The sequence below is a fragment of the Carassius carassius genome, chromosome 40, assembly GCF_963082965.1.
Source record: "Carassius carassius chromosome 40, fCarCar2.1, whole genome shotgun sequence".
Classification (NCBI taxonomy): domain Eukaryota; kingdom Metazoa; phylum Chordata; class Actinopteri; order Cypriniformes; family Cyprinidae; genus Carassius; species Carassius carassius.
The window spans coordinates 2,126,226-2,147,682 of NC_081794.1; the positions used below are offsets into that span (position 1 = coordinate 2,126,226).

At 37.5% G+C, this 21,457-nt stretch overlaps 1 protein-coding gene across 3 annotated transcripts in view; it reads left to right on the plus strand.

The window, feature by feature from the left end:
* Positions 1–7,193, plus strand: part of spag9b (sperm associated antigen 9b) — a 49,452-nt gene extending 42,259 nt beyond the window's left edge. For all 3 annotated transcript variants that reach the window (XM_059531671.1, XM_059531672.1, XM_059531673.1), the window contains 10 exons: positions 3,267–3,450; positions 3,542–3,664; positions 4,113–4,193; positions 4,286–4,353; positions 4,492–4,640; positions 4,946–5,117; positions 5,191–5,304; positions 5,394–5,573; positions 6,668–6,799; positions 6,878–7,193. In XM_059531671.1, coding sequence (XP_059387654.1) covers positions 3,267–3,450; positions 3,542–3,664; positions 4,113–4,193; positions 4,286–4,353; positions 4,492–4,640; positions 4,946–5,117; positions 5,191–5,304; positions 5,394–5,573; positions 6,668–6,799; positions 6,878–6,993 — 1,319 coding nt within the window. In that variant the 3' untranslated portion in view covers positions 6,994–7,193. The remainder of the gene's footprint in view (positions 1–3,266; positions 3,451–3,541; positions 3,665–4,112; positions 4,194–4,285; positions 4,354–4,491; positions 4,641–4,945; positions 5,118–5,190; positions 5,305–5,393; positions 5,574–6,667; positions 6,800–6,877) is intronic.
* Positions 7,194–21,457: the final 14,264 nt, after the last annotated feature.

The window sequence follows — 21,457 nt, forward strand, 5'->3', positions numbered from 1 at the left end:
GCATGTTTTATGTACACCATTTTTTACAATAGAAACTTTCCTTTTAACATAATGAAACACTGTTTTATGGCAATAGCAAGAGTATTATAATAAGCCAGATTAAGCCAGTCACACACAAAAAAAGTAGCACTTCACAAAAATGAATGAACAAATAATTCCTTAATGCATAAAAAAATCATGAACATTTTTACAAAAATAAAATAAAATTGTATGCAGGACAGTGCAACGTCTTAATAAATATTCAGCCTCTAAAACAACTTGGCTTTTTGACTGGCATTGCAAGTCAATTCGGATTCAGTCGATAAATTTATTTTTTATGTTCTTGTTTTTTTAGTCCCATTACACTTGAAATTAGATCAGAATTAATGAGTTAATGTAAACTGAGTTGCAGACAATTTCATGTTGACTTGAAGACCCTTTGCCTTATAAACAAACAGATGACTTTTTAAATCAACCCAGAATTTAAAGGGGAGCCAATGAAGGGATGATAAAACGTGGGAAATGTGATCCCTCTTTTTAGACCCAGTCAAAAGTCTTGCCGCAGCATTTTCAACAGCTTGCAATCATGATAATGAAGATTGAGGAAAACCAGAATAAAAAGAGTTACAATAATCCAATCGAGATGTAACAAGTCCATGAATCACAACTTCCATTTCTTTCCTTGAAACTCCTTGAACTTTGAAATAGATCTCTCATGGAAAAAATCTTGTTCTAATAACAGCACTAATTTGTTTATCAAAAAATAGAGAAAGAGTCAATCACTCCAAGATACGTACATTAGTTGAAAGTGGACCTCACTGAGCTTCCAAAGCAGTAGACATTGACAACCTAATATTAAAAAATCAGTTTTATTCTCATTTAACTGCAGGAAAATATTAGTCATCCATGTCTTAATATCACATTAACATTTCAACAATATATCAAATGAAATGGCAGTATCAAGTCTTACTGGCAAATAAAACTGAGAATCATCCAGATAACAATGACATGAGATACTGTACTTTTGAAAAATGTGGGCCAAGGGAAGCATATAAAGGGAAAAAAGTAAAGGGTCCTAGAATGGATCCCTGGGCCACTCCACACAAGACCGGTGTACTTTTGACACAAAATGGCACACCAGATACGAGTTCTCGAGATACGAGGCAAAGCACTTTATGCTGGGTACACACCAAAAGATTTTTTTCATCTCATAAGATTTTAAAAATGTGATAGACCACAAACATGAGGATAAAAAAAACCCTAGATTTAACCGTTTTGCTCCTATAATTTGTGGTGTGCCATGATGTGACAAAGACAGCACACCACACACAAACAGATTTTCAACCAGAGTCTCGACTGTGAACACAGAAAATCTTGCGAGACTTCAGAATAAGCATGATGGATGATATGCATGAAGAAATTGAAATGATAGTGTTTGGAATGATTTTTTACATGACATGTTGTATAAACATTAGTGCTGTTGGCACAAATCAACAAGCTGATCCTCCATCTTTGCTGTCCACATCAATTTCACTTTGTGCTGCGTCATGCCTGCTTCCGTCTTCCATCATCTCGCTTTCTGATTGGACATTGTTTCATTTCATGTGATAATCTCCAGAGCGTGCGCGCATTTGTCCTCGGGGTTCCCCCCACACATCAGGATTTCTGATTGTAAATATTAAACATGTTTAATATTTACGATTCGCGATCGGGGAGGCTCCGACGTTCTTCCGATCAGGTTCCGACTCTCTTAACACACCCCACACCAAGGGATTCATTACAAAGCAACTTCACAGAAAATTACGTTTCTGCAATATTTAGTAGTAGTTTATCAGTGGTGACTGTCAGTTTGTGCGCATATGACAGGATTTTTCAGAAAAATGTATACAAGACGTAGTCAGCCAGACGATGAACATTATTAACAGCAATTATTATATGATGCAATCACACTTGTAGCAATATTTGTTAGTTCTGTTTGTTGATTCAGGATTAGCATCATCTGAGGTCCTCTAAGGGGCAGCATCATCTCTTCTCAGGTGTTCTGGATCCAGACTGGAGCTTGTGTAAATCCTAGTTACATCCTGTGGCAAAACAAAGAACAAATAGAGACATCATTAGCATAGCTGCTTTTCCAACAAAGTAAAATTATTTAGTTTAACCTAAGCTAAAGAATAAGAATGCGCATCTGATCAGATGCAACTGCAGTCACAATTTATGAGATGCATTATTCGAATGCTTGGTGAAAGAGATGCGTTTTTAATCTAGATTTAAACAGAGAGAGTGTGTCTAAACCCCGAACGTTATCAGGAAGGCTGTTCCAGAGTTTGGAAGCCAAATGTGAAAAAGCTCTACCTAAAAAACCTTGAAAAATGTGGGCCAAGGGAAGACCATAAAGGGGAAAAATGTAAAGGTCCTAAAATGTATCCCTGGGGCACTCCACACAAGACAGGTGAACTTTTGACACAAAATGCAGGAAAACTTTTCAAAATTTACAAAAAAAAGTCCTGTTCTCGAGATACGAGGAAAAGCACTTTAATGCAGTGCCTTGATTATTTGGTCAGTGGTGTAAGTGCCACGCTTGGCTCCAACAAAACCAGCACAACACAAGCACATGAATCCAGAGAAAGCAGCATGTCATGTGTAACTCTCAATAGAGCTGACTCGGTACTGTGTAGTGATCTAAAACCAAATCCATTAACACACATTACATTAACACTGTTATTTTACTGTTTATTAACTCTTTCCCTGCCAATGTTCAGCCACCGCAAGCATTTTTGATAATTTGCAGTTATCAAATAGAAAATTCTGGCCCACATAATTTTTTGTTTCATGAATATCTGAACATGCAATATGTCAAAACAAAGAACATAGCCTCTGCCTTAAAAAGAAATGTTTCTAGCTTCATGCAGTAAAATTTTAACAAAAAGCGGAGAAAGACGGTAGAAAACTTCTATCAACACTTCCAAAGCTTGCCCGGTCCTATACCATTTCCTGGATTGACATTTCAGTAACGTTAGACAGTTTTGGTGTATGTGCTGTTTCATGCTTGATGATAATGTTATTTTATATATGCATCTGCTTACATAGGAGATTGCTTGTTTCTGCTTCGTCTTCTCGTGTTTTGATACAGACGTTCAGTACACTTTCAGATGCGTAATAGCGCCTCCTACCATTCATCAGTGAAAACACAGAAAGCTGGGAAATTCCGTTTATGTAAAGCTGCCTTGAAATGTTCTGTATTGTATAAAGCACTATAGAAATAAATGTAACGTTACGTCTCTCTGCAGATGAGGTTATGGCGCAGCGGCAACAGGACGGGGAAACGGCAGCAGAAGAAGCTCTGGAGGCCACAGAGAGTAACAGTAACACGCCTGCAGACGAGAGTCAGCCCGGGATCTACACCGAACATGTGTTCACCGACCCGCTCGGCGTGCAGAACAGCAGAGACACACCATCCAGCTACACGCAGAGGTGTGTGGCACTTCACCCCTCTCAGTCTGTTATTACAGTGAAGCTGTTTTGAGGTGTATTCAGGTGTCTTTGTAACGTACTGGCTCTGTAGGGAGTGTGATTTGGTGAAGGACGGCGTCAGCTCGATGCCCGAGGAGCAGGATCTCATGAGAGAGGAAGCCAGTAAGATGAGCAGCGTTCTGTCTACAATGTGGCTCGGGGCTCAGAACGGCTGGTGAGTGTCGGCAAACTCGCCCTCGGTGTTTCTACCAATCACATGCAATGTGGAAAAGAAACAGGGCAAGATTAATCAAAATAAAACCAAAATTATGATAAAGGTTATTGCACGAAGACTGCTATTTGTGACCCTGGACCACAGAAGTCTCTGGGGTGTATTTGTAGTAATAGCCAAAAAAACATTGCATGGGTGAAAATTATTGATTTTTCTTTTATGGCAAAAATCATTAGGATATTAAGTAAAGATCATGTTCCACGAATATATTTTGTACATTTCCTACCGTAAATATATATAAACTTATTTTTTTATTAGTACTATGCATTGCTAAGAACTTCATTTGGACAAATTTAAAGGCGATTTTTAAAAAGTAGTTTACAAACTATTGTAAAGGTAATGGTAATGCACTGATTCAGAATGGAGCTGTATTGAGTGTACTCTGTTGCAGTGTATACGTGCACTCCTCTGTGGCGCAGTGGAGGAAGTGTCTTCACTCCATCAAGTTAAAGGATTCTGTTCTGGGGATTGTGTAAGGAAACTCTTCTCATCTAGATGCGTAAATAAGATACAGCGCTTCCTTCAGCAGCAGCTGCTCATTACTCTTTGTTTTCTTCTGTGAAGTCATGTGAAAGGACGTGTTCTGGTAGCTTTGGCTGATGGCACGCTTGCAATCTTCCACAGAGGTGTCGGTAAGACTGGTTTTTTTAAAAACTAATGTAGTACCTTAAAGATGTTAATTACAGTACATTCACCCATACTACAAATTTAGTGCACAACACACCAGACCAGAATAAATGCTCTTTTAATGAAGGATATTTGTGTTCCAGACGGCCAGTGGGATTTGACCAACTACCACCTGTTAGATCTGGGCCGTCCGCATCACTCCATCCGCTGTATGACTGTAGTGCATGACAAGGTCTGGTGTGGATACAGGAACAAGATCTATGTGGTGCAACCCAAAGCCATGAAGATCGAGGTATGACTTTTCTGATTTTTTGTGAGGTAACATGCATGCCTCTAACATATCTCTCAGATACACTAGTGTTCAAAAGTGTTTTTTTTTTTAATGTATATATTATGTAAAATTTGTAAAGTGCTCTAGTTTCCTCCCACAGCCCAAAGACATGCAGGTTTGATTAGTTGTAGAATGTAAATTGTCCCTGGACATGTGTAAAGACAAGACTTTTTCTCGAGACCATGAATATAGCCATAGATGCTGGAATGGCGTTAAGAAGGAAATAAACTATGGTTTTGGTTTACTGTGCCGTTCCTAATGCACAGAAATCATTCGACGCTCATCCTCGTAAGGAGAGTCAGGTGAGGCAGCTGGCTTGGGATGGAGATGGCATCTGGGTGTCCATTCGTCTGGACTCCACCCTCAGACTCTTCCACGCACACACATACCAGCACCTGCAGGATGTTGACATCGAGCCGTACGTCAGCAAGATGCTGGGTGAGTGCTGCGTTATCAAAGCATCCGAGAGCCCTGCATCCCGTTCAGATGACTGATGCTGTGTGTGTCACAGGCACCGGTAAGCTGGGCTTCTCTTTCGTGAGGATCACCGCTCTGATGGTCTCCTGCAGCCGTCTGTGGGTGGGAACCGGAAACGGTGTCATCATCTCCATCCCTCTGTCAGAGAGTGCGTCAGCCGTGTGCCTCCAGTCATGTCATTAGTGGTAATGTAATTCTGTGTCATGAGAGTAATGTCATTTTTTATTCCTACAACAGAAAGTAAAGATGCAGCGGCGGCGGGGTCAAATCATCCAGGCGGTGCGATCCGTGTGTATGGTGATGAGAGCGGTGATAAAGTCACGACTGGCACATTTGTGCCCTTCTGCTCCATGGCTCACGCCCAGCTGTGCTTCCACGGACACAGAGACGCCGTCAAGTTCTTCACCGCAGTCCCAGGTAAACAGCTGATCAGGAGTACAGAACTGGTTATTTTTCCCAGCTGTTATTTGTATGCTAAACAGCTTTAATAATGGATTGTATACTAAAAAATACATTTGAGCTAACGAACTCCTAGAGAGGAATAATTAAAAAGCTAGATGGTGTTAGATGATAGATAATATTTCAGTAACTAAAAAGTATGTTTAATCAATGGAAATTATGAAATGTACACTTGAACAGCCTTTTTAACAAGTAAAAAAAAAATCCCTTTCAGATGCTAAATTTATGGGAGGAGAGTTTTTAAAAAATTAATCACGCAACGTGATCGCAAACATTTGTGCTCGTCAAATTAAGTATTTGCACCATTATTTAACACCCAAAAAAGCATGTCTTAAAGCAGCTGGTAATTTACATTTACATATATGCATTTAGCAGACGCTTTTATCTAAAGCAACTTGCAGTGCATTCAGGCTAGCATGTGTTCCCTGGGAATCGAGCCCACAACCTTTTGCGCTGCTAACACAATGCTCTACCACTGAGCCACAGGAACTACAATTTGCGCCACTCTTGGTAAATTGCGCTGGTCATTATGGAAATGATCTGGCTGAGTCTGTGTTCTTCATTGAGTGCGTTGTCAGTAAACCACACACAGACTTTTCCCCCCCATCCGTGCTTTTATGGAATAGTGCTCTAACGCTAATTTAGTAAAAGTTTAGTAAATCTGGCCTTAAGAATTAATTGTTTTTCCGTTACATTTTTTCTCAGTTTATTTATTTATTGGATTCTGTTTTAAATTTAGAATTAAATGTTTAGTAATAAAAACTGTCTGACTAATAGAATTCATAAAATTTTAACAATTTAATAATTGATCAGTTAATTGATTTAGTACATGTGGGAATGAATTGATGCAAAAATAAACAAACAAATAAATATAAAAACTAAATGAAAGAATAAAAATAGTTCAAAATAATTAATAAAGTGAGGAAAAGGTAATCAAAAATTTTTTATTTGTCCTCAAGGATGCATTTATTTCTTACAAAAAAAAATAATAATTCGAAACTTGGAATCCTGACCCCCGTTAAACGCCCATGATGTTTTTTTCCATTTTGCAGGGCAGGTGATTCCATCAGCGGCGTCAGGGCTCGAGGCGGCCGCTGACAAGTCCTCCGACCCGTCCTCGCCGGAGCTGGGGAAGTCTGTACTGATCGTGAGCGGAGGAGAGGGTTACATCGACTTCAGGATGGGTGAGTGAGATGCCTCCCGGTGCTGCGGTCCCGTCTGAAACACCTGAACACTCACACACTCCTCTCTTCCAATCACAGGAGATGAAGGAGGAGACACAGAAAGCATGGAGCCCACTCTGAACCTGCAGCCCTTGCTGGCCAAAGCCGAGCGCAGTCACCTGATCGTGTGGCAGGTCATGACCGGCGAGGAGTGACGCGCTTTCTCTAGACCTCTTTTTCACCCCTTCTGCTTTATTTAAGACCTTTCATGCACCGGCTTATAGAAATTCTATCATGCAAATCACAATTATCGACGAAGAATGAAGTATTCATACTGTTTGTGCTTTCACTAAGTTTTCCCGAAGACCTTCGCGCGCACCGTCTTTGGAAATACAGCGGTTCCTTCACGCAGATAACGGGGGATCCAGTCAAGCTTTTTTGGGACAGATGCACAATGCAGCTGTCTAGAAGAGCATTTAGGTTTGTTTTCGCTGAAGAAGTGCTTTCTCAATCCTTAAATCATCCAGAAACTCTTGAGCGCAAATGCAATATTTTCATATGAATGTCGCACGGTTACCAAAGGATAGAGAAATTGATTTAATAGCCTCTTTGATGGACTCAAAACTATTTTATCACTCCCCCGTCAACGTTTTGCTAATCCGCCGCCTTTTTTAACACTAGAGCGGTTTTCACTGAAAGTAGTGCGTAGATAAATGTGCAGAGACGAATGCTTATTTTTATGAGACTTTTGTACAGGTCTTTTAGACTGCAGGCGTCCTGCTGATGCTGCAGCGCTGTTGTGCTTGCGTTTGTGCTGAGCTGCTCCGTCTGCAGGACAGCAGAAACAACTTCCTGTCGCAATCTAGCCACTGCAGTATTTATTCCTATGAACGAGCCTTTGCAGTTCAGAATGTAACTTTGTACATTGAATATAAATATATACGAAATCAGATATGTATATGAAATGCAGACTGCCTGGATTTGAGTTTTTTTTTTGATTATGTAAATCAGGTTGATTGGTTGATTGTGGGCAGATCAATCTTAATAACAGACTACAGAAATGTACTTTCACTGAGCTATGCACTATTTTTAAAGAACAGCGGGGTGTGTGTGTGTGTGTGTGTGTGTGTGTGTGTGTTATGTTTAGATGAGTGTGTTATGCCAGCATTTTGTGAACAGGAGGAGTTCACAGTCCCATAATCCTCCATGTTTAGGCACTTCCTGTCTGTAAGAATGGAGCGGACATCAGCGTCACCCAGTATCCTCCATTAGACTGTCGTCCCTTCAATATTTTCATCTCCTCTAAGCTCATCTTTAGCCTTATACTTTTTATTAATCTATTAAACTGACATTTTTGGGGAACTTGGTGTGTTTTATTTTTTTTTTCCAAATGATTTAATGCACAAAGTTTGTCCCTTACTGAGAAGTAAGTAAATAAGTAAAATAAAGCAAAGTTTTTATTAAATTGTTTGTTCGTTGAATCTGAACAAATGTATTTGTGTGCTTAAAAATGTTAGTAGTAATTACTGTACATTTTTACATTGTACATCTGCAATTCTTGCTCCAGAAATGAAGCCAAAGCAGTTTTGGATCCTTCAGTTTAATGAATGATTAAAATTGTTCGTTCATCAAGTGCAACAATGTAACCTTGAAAAAATCAACACTGTTTTAAAAACCTCCTGGTTGTCAAACAATGATTGGTGGATCATATTGATAGTGAATCTGACTCTCTTATCCACCTTATTTTAAACATTAACCATATACAACCCGAATTCCGGAAAAGTTGGGACGTTTTTTTAAATTTTAATAAAATGAAAACTAAAGGAATTTCAAATCACATGAGCCAATATTTTATTCACAATATAACATAGATAACGTAGCAAATGTTTAAACTGAGAAATTTTACACTTTTATCCATTTAATTAGCTCATTTAAAATTTAATGCCTGCTACAGGTCTCAAAAAAGTTGGCACGGGGGCAACAAATGGCTAAAAAAGCAAGCAGTTTTGAAAAGATTCAGCTGGGAGAACATCTAGTGATTAATTAAGTTAATTGATATCAGGTCTGTAACATGATTAGCTATAAAAGCTTTGTCTTAGAGAAGCAGAGTCTCTCAGAAGTAAAGATGGGCAGAGGCTCTCCAATCTGTGAAAGACTGCGTAAAAAAATTGTGGAAAACTTTAAAAACAATGTTCCTCAACGTCAAATTGCATAGGCTTTGCAAATCTCATCATCTACAGTGCATAACATCATCAAAAGATTCAGAGAAACTGGAGAAATCTCTGTGCGTAAGGGACAAGGCCGGAGACCTTTATTGGATGCCCGTGGTCTTCGGGCTCTCAGACGACACTGCATCACTCATCGGCATGATTGTGTCAATGACATTACTAAATGGGCCCAGGAATACTTTCAGAAACCACTGTCGGTAAACACAATCCGCCGTGCCATCAGCAGATGCCAACTAAAGCTCTATCATGCAAAAAGGAAGCCATATGTGAACATGGTCCAGAAGCGCCGTCGTGTCCTGTGGGCCAAGGCTCATTTAAAATGGACTATTTCAAAGTGGAATAGTGTTTTATGGTCAGACGAGTCCAAATTTGACATTCTTGTTGGAAATCACGGATGCCGTGTCCTCCGGCCTAAAGAGGAGGGAGACCTTCCAGCATGTTATCAGCGTTCAGTTCAAAAGCCAGCATCTCTGATGGTATGGGGGTGCATAAGTGCATACGGTATGGGCAGCTTGCATGTTTTGGAAGGCTCTGTGAATGCTGAAAGGTATATAAAGGTTTTAGAGCAACATATGCTTCCCTCCAAACAACGTCTATTTCAGGGAAGGCCTTGTTTATTTCAGCAGGACAATGCAAAACCACATACTGCAGCTATAACAACAGCATGGCTTCATCGTAGAAGAGTCCGGGTGCTAACCTGGCCTGCCTGCAGTCCAGATCTTTCACCTATAGAGAACATTTGGCGCATCATTAAACGAAAAATACGTCAAAGACGACCACGAACTCTTCAGCAGCTGGAAATCTATATAAGGCAAGAATGGGACCAAATTCCAACAGCAAAACTCCAGCAACTCATAGCCTCAATGCCCAGACGTCTTCAGACTGTTTTGAAAAGAAAAGGAGATGCTACACCATGGTAAACATGCCCCGTCCCAACTATTTTGAGACCTGTAGCAGAAATCAAAATTGAAATGAGCTCATTTTGTGCATAAAATTGTAAACTTTCTCAGTTTAAACATTTGCTATGTTATCTATGTTCTATTGTGAATAAAATATTGGCTCATGTGATTTGAAAGTCTTTTAGTTTTCATTTTATTAAAATTTAAAAAATGTCCCAACTTTTCCGGAATTCGGGTTGTAAAATAGCACCTTACACTGCTTGATATTGCAAACTGCTTTTTTTATCATGTTATTTTAATATATTATTGTAGTCATAAACACTGGTTTGTAGATTAAAGCGTTTTACTGTTAACTGCACTTTGTTATTTTTCTAGTTATTTACCTACAGCAGCTAATGAAGCAGAAGTCTCGCACATTCACAGAAAACAGCTTACTTCAGTGAGGTGAATACATGCACTAATATCACACTGACAGCTGTTCAGTAAAAGTCATTGCAAATGGCTTCGAAAACTGACATAATTCTGAAAAAGGTTTTTTGTTACAGTGTAGTTGTACATTCAAGTATTGAGTAATATTAATTATGCATAACATGCATTTAGGATGAGGGTTTGGTTGTGGGTAAGTTGCATGTAATTATGCATCATTTAGTATTACTATAGTTAGTGTATGTAACGTGTAACAAGGACACTATAAAAAGAAAGTGTTACCAAAACACTAGCATTATTTTTTGCAGGTGCCTCTTGGTTTTGATGTTTTGTTAAATGATGCAATGAAACTTGCAGATGTTTCAAAGTGTGACTTAAGGCAAGACCGCAGAGATGTATACAGTAAAAATTACTTACAACCTACGTATGTTATGAAATGTTGTTTAAATGAGATGTTATATAATTTAATATGCACTAATTTGCATATGAAGAGTTTATTTCCAGAAACGGATAACTTTGCACAGATAGTTTTTAAAAATGTTAAAATAGTTTGTTTTTGTTGTTGTTGTTTTTTATCATGAATTCCAATTAATAACAATCAAACTGTAGTTGGGTTGGTTTGATTAAATAGTAATAACTAAAAAATACAGCTAACACAAAACAACAAAAACGTAACACAATAAAAAATATGATTTATGAAAATGAATAAAAACAGAGTTATCTTCATGTATCTCCAGAACAGAAATCTAAATTTTGGATAAAACCAGATTTTTTTTCTTTTTAATAACATAATGAATCAGAAGATTATGGAAGTCCATTTATACCATTGAATAAAAATTGTTTTTTTTTTTAAATTGCGTGATATAAACTTGCAATTGCAAGATATAAAGTCAGAATTGCAAGATAAATTCTGACTTTTTTTCTTGCAATTACGAGTTTGTCTCAATTCTGAGTTTATATCACCCAATTCTGAGATCAAAGTCAGAATTGTTAGATAAAAAGTCGCAATTACCTTTTTTAACTTCTTATTAGGTAGCAGAAACGGACTTCAATAGAAAATACAGTCAATGGACAGAAAAAAATACATAAATTATATATATATATTTATATATATCATGTTTCAGAAATAAAATATAATAAATGAATAAACCCTTCAGAATATAGACAGGGATAAAACTGTAAAGTTTAGTGTATGATAGTGCTGCTGAAGTGGAGAAACATACTCCCCATTCAAAGATATTAATTAATGTTGAAATCTGCAGATGCAATTAGATAAAGTGCAATAAAATAAACCCTTAAAAGGGTGTTTTGAATGCTTGCTTTCCACTAGTCTTAAAGAAGGCCTTGCCTTGGATGTCCAAATCCATGTGTGTGTGTAAGAGTCTGATGGTGTAGATCTGTCCACAGGAGGGCATCAGCGCACTGCTTCTGTACTGCCTTTGAAATGACATTCAGTGAGGAAGGAGCTGCTCCTCCCCTGTCTGTGATTGGCTGTCGCTGGTACACACAGTCCATGATCTGATTCAGCACACTATTGAACTTCTGATTCAGCACTCAGGCATCCAAAAAACAATGAAGAAAACTGATCTGAACCATGAGTCCTATTGAGCTGCCTCTCTCGTGTCTGTCTCCCAGCAGAAATCAGTGCAGGCCACTCAGTGAGGACGTGTGGAGCTCCAGCAGCCCTCTGTCTCTTACATAACCCGTCCAGTATCCAGGGAGGTTTCCCAGGGCTTAGGGGGCATGCCTGGACGCTTCTTGTGAGGTGTGAAGACTTCTTTATATTTGGACAGTCTGGAGATGTCGTTCTCTTTATAGAGCCGTACATCTATCATATTAAGAAATTTAATTTCATTCCCTTGCAAACAAATAAGCTCCCAGATTTGGGTGTCTTAGAGCTTTGGCAGGTTTCTATTGGATCAAGTTTTCTTCATTTGGGTCTGTGAATGAGTCTGGTGATATTTGCATTATTAGGATTTAGATGTTACATAATGCAACTTGTCTGTAAAGACTCTCCCGCTGGTGTTTTACTTTTCCACCGGCTTCATTTGCAGTTAGTGTATAGAATCAAAGCTGACTGTGTAATTGGCCATGAGAGATCAAGTTTAATTACTCTTATTGAGCAGGCGTTACATCTTTGCATATTTATGGTAAACGCTTTTATTGATTTTTTGCTGAAATATTGTGAAGAAATATTTAAAGATAAGGTTTCTCCAAATTTTTATTATTATTATTATTATTCTTTAATGTACTGTATAGAAGAGAAAATTCAGATAGAGTATAGCACATCACATCAAAGGGCAAGACTTAACTAACTGTGTTGTTTTTTTTCATATTTCATGTTAACAATCCATTTTTCCAGTGCAGGGAATGAAATGAATGCATACGATGCAGTTTTTGAACAGCACGCCATACGATAACAAAGCAGAATGCAAATTCATTTTCATTTCCTTTGGCTCTTTATAAATATTTATGCTATCAAATCTCTTATCAGGATATTGCAGACAGCAGCGAATTCTATTTTGGATCGCATGTGTTGTTCAGAGATTGATTTTGTGTATTTGTTAGCAGCAGTGGAGACTGAGAGACGATGCTAAGGCTAACATAAGGCCTCTTTTATCACCGACTGATGTATAACTGCTGGTAGGATGTGATCTACAGGATCTGATGAGCTGCTGTGGAGTTTTTATACTCTTCTCTCTGGTAATGTGATGTGAGTTCTTCACATGCTGGATCAAAGGGGAACGTGTGTGGTTCGGCCATTCGCTCGCATTCAACCCCTTCAAAGCATTTGTGCTCAAATAAAGAGGAGCCCAAATTAGACTCCAGCAGGAACATTTACACATTCATTTACACCTGTCTCAGACTGTCAAATACACACCTTCCCTTCTACATTCATATCAGTTGTAATCTAAAACAAAAAGTCCCAAATGTTCACTATTCCAGTCAAAAGTTTGGAATAATTACGATTTTATAAATATTTTTGAAATGTGTGTTTTGCTCGCATTTATTTGATCAAGAATGCAGTAAAAAAAAAAAAAAATATATATATATATATATATATATATTATTAAAGGTTTAAAAAGCTGTTTTTATTGGCACTTTTGAGCAATTTAATGGCTAATTACTTGGTTTCTTTTTTCTTTTTGTTTAATCTTACCAAATATTTTGACTTATATCATAGTTTCAATAAAAATAATTAATTCAATTCAATTCAAGTTTATTTGTATAGCGCTTTTTACAATACAAATCGTTACAAAGCAACTTTACAGAAAATTATGTCTCTACAATATTTAGTAGTAACTAGTAATTTGTGCACGTTTGACAGGATTTTAGAAAACAAAAAAAAATAATAATAATACAAGACGTAGTCAGCTAGACGATGAACTATCAATATTATTAATTAATAGTAATTATATGATGCAGTCACACATGTAGCAATAATTGTTCTGTTTGTTGATTCAAGGTTGGCATCATCTGAGGTCCTCTGAGGGTCAGCATCATCTCTTCTCAGGTGTTCTGGATCCAGACTGGAGCTTGTGTAAATCCTAAAACATAGAAACAAAATAGAGACATCATTAGCATAGCTGCTGATCCAACAAAGTAAAATTAGTTGAACCCAAGCTAAAGAATAAAAATGCACATTTGATCAGATGCAACTACACTCACAATTTAAAAGATACATTATTCGTATGCTTGGCGAAAGAGATGTGTTTTTAATCTAGATTTAAACAGAGAGAGTGTGTCTGAACCCCGAACATTATCAGGAAGGCTATTCCAGAGTTTGGGAGCCAAATGTGAGAAAGCTCTACCTCCTTTAGTGGACTTTGCTATCCTAGGAACTACCAAAAGTCCAGCGTTTTGTGACCTTAGGGTGCGTGATGGGTTGTAGCATGGTAGAAGGCTAGTTAGGTACGCAGGAGCTAAACCATTTAGGGCCTTATAGGTAAGTAATGATAATTTGTAACTGATACGGAACTTAATAGGTAGCCAGTGCAGAGACTGTAAAATTGGGGTAATATGATCATATTTTCTTGACCTGGTAAGGACTCTAGCCGCTGCATTTTGGACGACCTGTAGCTTGTTTATTGACGAAGCAGGACAACCACCTAGAAGTCCATTACAATAGTCCAGTCTAGAGGTCATGAATGCATGAACTAGCTTTTCTGCATCAGAAACAGATAACATGTTTCGTAGCTTGGCAATGTTTCTAAGATGGAAGAATGCAGTTTTTGTAACATTGGAAATATGATTTTCAAAAGACAAATTGCTGTCCAATATAACACCCAGATTTCTGACTGTAGAGGAAGTAACAGTACATCCGTCTAGTTGCAGATTGTAATCTACAAGATTCTGTGTAGTGTTTTTTGGTCCAATAATTAATATCTCTGTCTTATCCGAATTTAATTGGAGAAAATTATTTGTCATCCAATCTTTTACATTTTTAACACACTCTGTCAGTGTGTTTGGGAAGTTTCATTTGGTCTCGTTGAGATATATAGCTGAGTATCATCAGCATAACAGTGGAAGCTAATTCCGTATTTTCTAATAATATTACCAAGGGGCAACATGTATATTGAAAATAGAAGGGGACCTAGGACGGATCCTTGTGGCACTCCATATTTTACTGATGATAAATGAGATGACACCCCATTTAAGTAAACAAAATGGTAGCGATCGGACAGGTAGGATCTAAACCATCTTAGAGCCTGCCCTTGAATACCTGTATAGTTTTGTAATCGATCTATGAGTATGTCATGATCTATGGTGTCGAACGCAGCACTAAGATCAAGTAAAACTAGAAATGAGATGCAACCTTGATCTGACGCAAGGAGCAGGTCATTTGTAATTTTAACAAGTGCAGTTATGTTAGAAATTAGAAATGTGTCAGCATATTAGAATGATTTCTGAAGGTTCATGTGAAACTGAAGACTGGAGTAAGGATACTGAAAATGCAGCTGCAGATCACAGGAATAAATTAAATTTTAACAGGTTCTCACATAGAAAATAGCTATTTTAAATTGTAATATGTCATAATTTTTACTTTATTTCTGAACAAATAAATGCAGCCATGGTGAGCAAAAGAGACCTATTTGTAAAAATAAACATTGTATCCAAACTTTTGTGTATGCAATGCAATTACCCAATGCTGCTCTCAAACAAGGCAAGCACTCAGAGGATCAAAACATGCTTGCATTTGTGTCATCTGACAGTTCTAGCTTTTAAAGTTCATCTCCCGTAGGGTGTTTATGGACACTGCTAGACTGCTAATGAAATGTGCCGTAGTGTGGCTTCATAATTTATCTGGTGAGCTAAGCGAGTGATGAAATATTGGGATTTGTGGAAGCCGCCATCTTGGCTCTGTGCCAGTGACAGCAGCGCTCCAGTGAACATGATAGGAGAGCTTAATGAGGGAGTTATATCTGGAAACGGGATATAACACCCACTGGATGCGTCCACCCTTCCTCGCTGTGGCTGTCCATCACTCATGTCTGGTCAGAGATCCTCCTCCTCGCCGGCAAGAGCTTTTAATGGTCACACAAGCGATGATCTTGTGCTTAGGTTTCAGAGCACATCAGAAATGATCCAGGGATCCATCCATCAACATAAAGTGGATCTAGAGTCAGTGAACTGCATGTTTTTAAAGAACTCAATGTTCACTTCTTTTAAACAACAGCTGGCCGGCAACGTCCTATAAACTATAACATGCTGAAAATAACGGAGATGCTATAATGAAAGGAGACATCCACTCGTAACTGTAATCCTGTAGTCACACTTTACAGATGAAAGATCCATTTTAATCTAGTCTTACTGTAAAAAGAGCCAATCACTTTTCTGATGGAAGAAAGTCCTGCCTTACAGTAAAAAGCCTTTTTTAATAGAGAACTGGAAGTCCCACCTTATAGTAAAAGACCTGATCAGCTTCCTGACAGAGAAAATAAATTTCCACATAACAGTAAAAATCACCTTTCTGATAGACAGAAGAAAGTCTTGCCGTCCAGTAAAAGTCAATCAGCTTCTTAACAGAAAAAAAATAGTCCCGCCTTTCAGTAAAAGAGTCAATCAGTTTCTTGATAAAGTCCTGCCTTACAGTAAAAAGATCCAATCAGCTTCCTGATAGACAAAATATAGTCCCTCCTTACATTAAAAGAGCCAATCACCATTCTGATAGACAAAAAAGTCCTGCCTTACACTAAAATAAACAATCATGTTCTGACAGTAAAAGAGCCAATCATCTTTTTGAAAGAGAAAAGTCCCACCTTACAGTAAAAGCCAATCAAAAGAAAGTTCATTTACAGTAGATCAGTTCTGCTGTTTTCCAGCATTCAGGTTTAGTTGTAATTTTATTATACCAGACTTTTTAGTTGATTTCCCCATAATTCAGGATGATACATACCATTTAATTTTAATTCAGTAAGTCGCCAGTGGACTGAACTCAGATTTGCCGTTTGAATTAGTTTTTAATAATTTCAATTGCATTTGCTGAAAACAGTGTGTAAACAGAGCTAGGGTAAATATTACAGTACTGTTGAGTTTTTATTTTTGAATTGTAGTTAAATTGTATTTTTAAACCACATAGTTGTTTAGAAAAAGTGGCGGGAACTAATTTAAACAAATAACAGTGAATTAAGCATATAGTCCTTCAGGTTCAGTGCTCGGTCAGTGGCCTGTTTGCTTTCAGTCTCTGCTGACCTCAATGTGTTTACAGCACCTAAATCTGGACCTTTCCACTTGAGATCTGGGAAGTTGGCAACAGAATCGCCATCACTCTTTTTGCCCGTCGGCTGCAGAAGATCTGCAGAGTTTTGTCCATGCTGTGGGAGTGAGTTTGATGTGTATTTTGACAGCTGGAGGAGACTGAGTCACGGCCTTCTAGAGCGAGATGCTCTCTGGAGTTCAGAGATGATTCAGTTGCCCATAGCAGACCGGACCCCAGACTCAACTCCAAAACACAGATGAATAAACAAGCCATGTACTTCATATGGGCCTAGCTGTGTCACGACTGGCAAACTCAAGCATCTGTACCCTCAGGTTGGGAGCCTGTGTGCTTGAAAACTCAAAAATAGCTTGCTGGAGTCAACATATTTCCATAGCTGTGGCCTGAGGGTCATCTGATTAACATGGTCCAGGCAGCCCTGCTGGTAGATGTCATAACTACACCATTATAGACAAAAACACGTTTCTCCTTTGGTGGCTGTTCAGTTTGCTTATAATAGCAACTACAGCATGTTTGTCTTAAACAGCATAAACCTAAACATCAACCTTAAAGCCATATTTCCCCCCGACAATAAAAAATGTTGGTTTTAAACCAGCACGACTGACTGTCTTCTGTGGAATTTAAAAGAAGATATTTTGGATGCCAGTGTGGTTAAGTCCCCGCTGACTTTCACTGAAATTTCATTTTCATTTAGAATATCTTCTTTTCTATTAAACAGAAAAATACATGTATGTATGTGTGTGTGTGTGTGTGTGTGTGTGTATATATATATATATATATATATATATATATATATATATATATATAATGTATGTGTGTGTGTGTGTGTTTGGGATATACATTTAGCAGACATTTTTATCAAGAGGGAGTTACAAAAGAGGAACAAAAAAACTAAAATATTAATAATATAGTTATTATAGTTAACTATATTATAGTTATATATAGTTAATAATATAGTGTTTGATCATGAACTTAGAGCTGATAATTAATTGCCATACAAATAATTGCATTTAATGATTTTATTCTGTTTGGTTTGGTTGGGTACTTACAATGTACAGGTGCATCTCAATAAATTAGAATATCGTGGAATACATTATTATTTTACTTAGTTTCATATGTAATGATAAAATGTATAATAAAAATAGGCTTTTTTGGATCATTTTCATGCTGTAAAAATGTATTTAGAAACCGATTTAGATAGATCAAATAACCACAGTCAGACTAAAAAGCATTAATTACAACAGGCCTGAATATAGGTGAGAAAAGTCATAGTGAGAATAGGCCTAAATGTGGTTTGGAAGCATATTTTTCAGAGACGTCTTCAGCAGTTTTCCTGGAGTTTGAGGTCCATGATGGTGGCTGTTGATCAGCCGTGATTTGACGCTGTTCTGTAGGGAGCACTGACGTGTTATCCGTGAGAGATAAACACACAAACAAATGCACATGGAGTCTCCTGCCTGCAGCTTTGCTCAATTAACGCCTTGATGGTGGGGCTGGACGTGCTTCCTTCTCCCACGGAGAGACTGGCTGGAGGGCTGCATGGGATATGCCAGAGAAAACCAACCTTGAAAACATACTGCTTTAGCGTACTTACTTTTTCACATCCACTCATCTGCGGAGCCAGTATTGATCAGATGTCCAGGCGAAGCTGGGTAGATATTGATTTGCAGTCTTGACAAGGCAAATATATAGTTTTTTAGTGCTTTCGATGAAGTAAAACGTCATACGGCTTTATAATTTGGGCCCGTTTTCGTCTGCATGTGTCATACATTATGCATGTAAAAGTGCAAAACTTTACAAATTCATCCCACAACCTCCAGTCTGATGCCAGCACAGCAGAAGTCATCTTCTTTCTACGTGTTTTTGACTTGTTTTCCAGGACAAATATCTAAAACCAAACCAGGCTCATATCTACCAAAAATGCACCTCTACATACAATTCACTGCAGTTTCCAGCTGAAATGAATACTAGTCTAATTAAAACACTGAAAACGTGTATTCCTTTTTATGCAAATTATGATTACAGTGACAGATTAAACGTAGAGACATATTTTAATGTGTTTTTTATGCAAAATGCTATGTCATGAGCTTAAAACACTTTTACTGTATAGTGCATGATTTTGACACCTTTTGTTGTTCGTATCTTAGAACCAGCTTCATATGTTTGTCTTTTGTGATGTAGTAAACTTGCTCGGTAGCACACCCGGTACAGCTCTGCACTTGTGATGTGAAGCATTTGGGTACGAGTCTGTTAAACACAAGTCACCATAAAAACGCTCAAAACTTGTAGAAGCAAGATAAAAGCAAATCATGGTTGCTCTAGCAAATGTGTTTTTATTTCTTATTTGCTTTTGTTAACACCATTGGTTAGATCGGTTAGCTTGTCACACTATTGCTGATCTTTCCTGATGGCAGGATCTTCTCCATTTCACTGAAAATGGATGCTGTTGATTTACATTTTAGTTTGCCAGCAGTTCGGTCTTGCTGGGTGAGTGAAATGCAATAGCTCCTTGATAAACACACATATTTGTGAAGATTTGTGCATATGCACCGGCTAAATTTGAGCTTGTTCTAACATCTAATGTCAATATCTGATTTCTTTGGTCACGTCCCCTTATTTTCAAGGTCTCTGAGGGTTTGTGTGGTGAGAAACGCTCACCATAAATGATATCTGTGAGAAAAGCGGCGGCGGTGATTACAATGCTCACTGTTTTTATGAGAAGAAGATTGAAGTGGAAGTGCTTAGGCATGGGTCTCCAACATAATCAAAACATTGCACAACTGAGTTAGCATTAGCAGCTAATTTTGCAATCCTCTTTATCTCCAGCTTTAAAAGGATAGTTCAACCAAAAATGACAAATTTGTCATAAATTCTTTATCCTCATTATTCAAAACCTGTATGTCTTCCTTTATTTTGTGAAATGCAAGAGAATATATTTTAAAAACTCTTCCAGTTCATACAATGAAAGTCAAAGCAACACTGAATCCCGCTGGTTTTGCAATATATATATATATATATATATATATATATATATATATATATATATATATATATATTAATTAAGGTGTAAATGCAGTTGTTCTATGTAATATTTCATCTCTACCTAGAGTACGACTTAAGTTGTTTTACACCATGTCATTCTCTAAGTGCTTGTTTAATACTGTGGTTTATATAATGACCCCCAGAAATGTGGCCACTATAAACAGGACAGATGCATGTATTTGCGTGCTGACATCCTGAATGACTGATGTTTGGCATCTCAGCAGAGTTTCTCTGAACATCTCCTGCATGTGACGGTCAAAAATAAATAATTTGTCTGGTTCGTGTGTTTGCTGAGCGCAGAAGCGATGTTCCTCGTGTTGTAGTTCGTATGTGAGGTAATGATATCTTCCAAGCTCAGGTTCACTTTGACCTTATTCTGTCTCCACCAAAAGGAGTTTTCCGTATCTTTTAAAGATTCTTCAAAAATGAGGAATCTGCTGGTGATGCTGCTGAGCACCTTTTCTGCAGCTCGTATGAGCTCAGTTCAATAAACATCTGAAAACAAATAGATTGAAAAGATAAAGAATGATTCTGAACATCAGGTGAACTGCTGCCAAATGTGCTGTTCGGCGATCTTTGAAATATACATGAAACACTTAAACAGATGGCGTGTGTTGTTTTTATTTGAGTTTTGCTCATCGGGTTTTTAATGCTTCAGCTATTGTTGTGAGGCTCAGAACTGCCCTAGATGTGACCTCTTGACCTCTCGACACCCCCCTCACTCCACTGCTCCAATGGCACGGCTCATTTCCATCACAGTACCCAGCTGGCTGAATGATCACATGGAGATGGTCACCATGACAGCATTAAAGGACATATGGCAGAATAACTGGACAGGTGGACAGTGTTTGTGTGCATATCCTCTGTTCATTAATATGTGCTTTCTGTAAATGTGCAGTTGCAGTATGTTTGCTGAAGGTCTGACATTTTATGACATTCACTTTGAGGTTCAACAAACATTAACAGTACAAAATGGTACTGTAAAAATTCTATATTTAAATTAGTAAAAATATTACATATTAATATAAATCTAAGAAAATATTCAAATTTTGAATTTATTTTAAAAAGTTCCAGTGCCGATGGATATTATATATTATATGATGGATATATTATTTTATTATTTTTAAATATATATTTGCCAATGTCCAGTCCCAAAATAATATAATATACATAAATCTAAAATTATTTTATATTTTTAAAAAAAATCCAAAAAAAGTTAGTTCAAAAGTGATTGACTTCTACACTATAATATAATATACTTTTTATAATCATTTAATAATAAGAAAATTCAGTTTCAGTTTGATTGCCTTCTACACAATAATAATATAAAATATAGAAATGTATTATATATTAATATTATTTACAT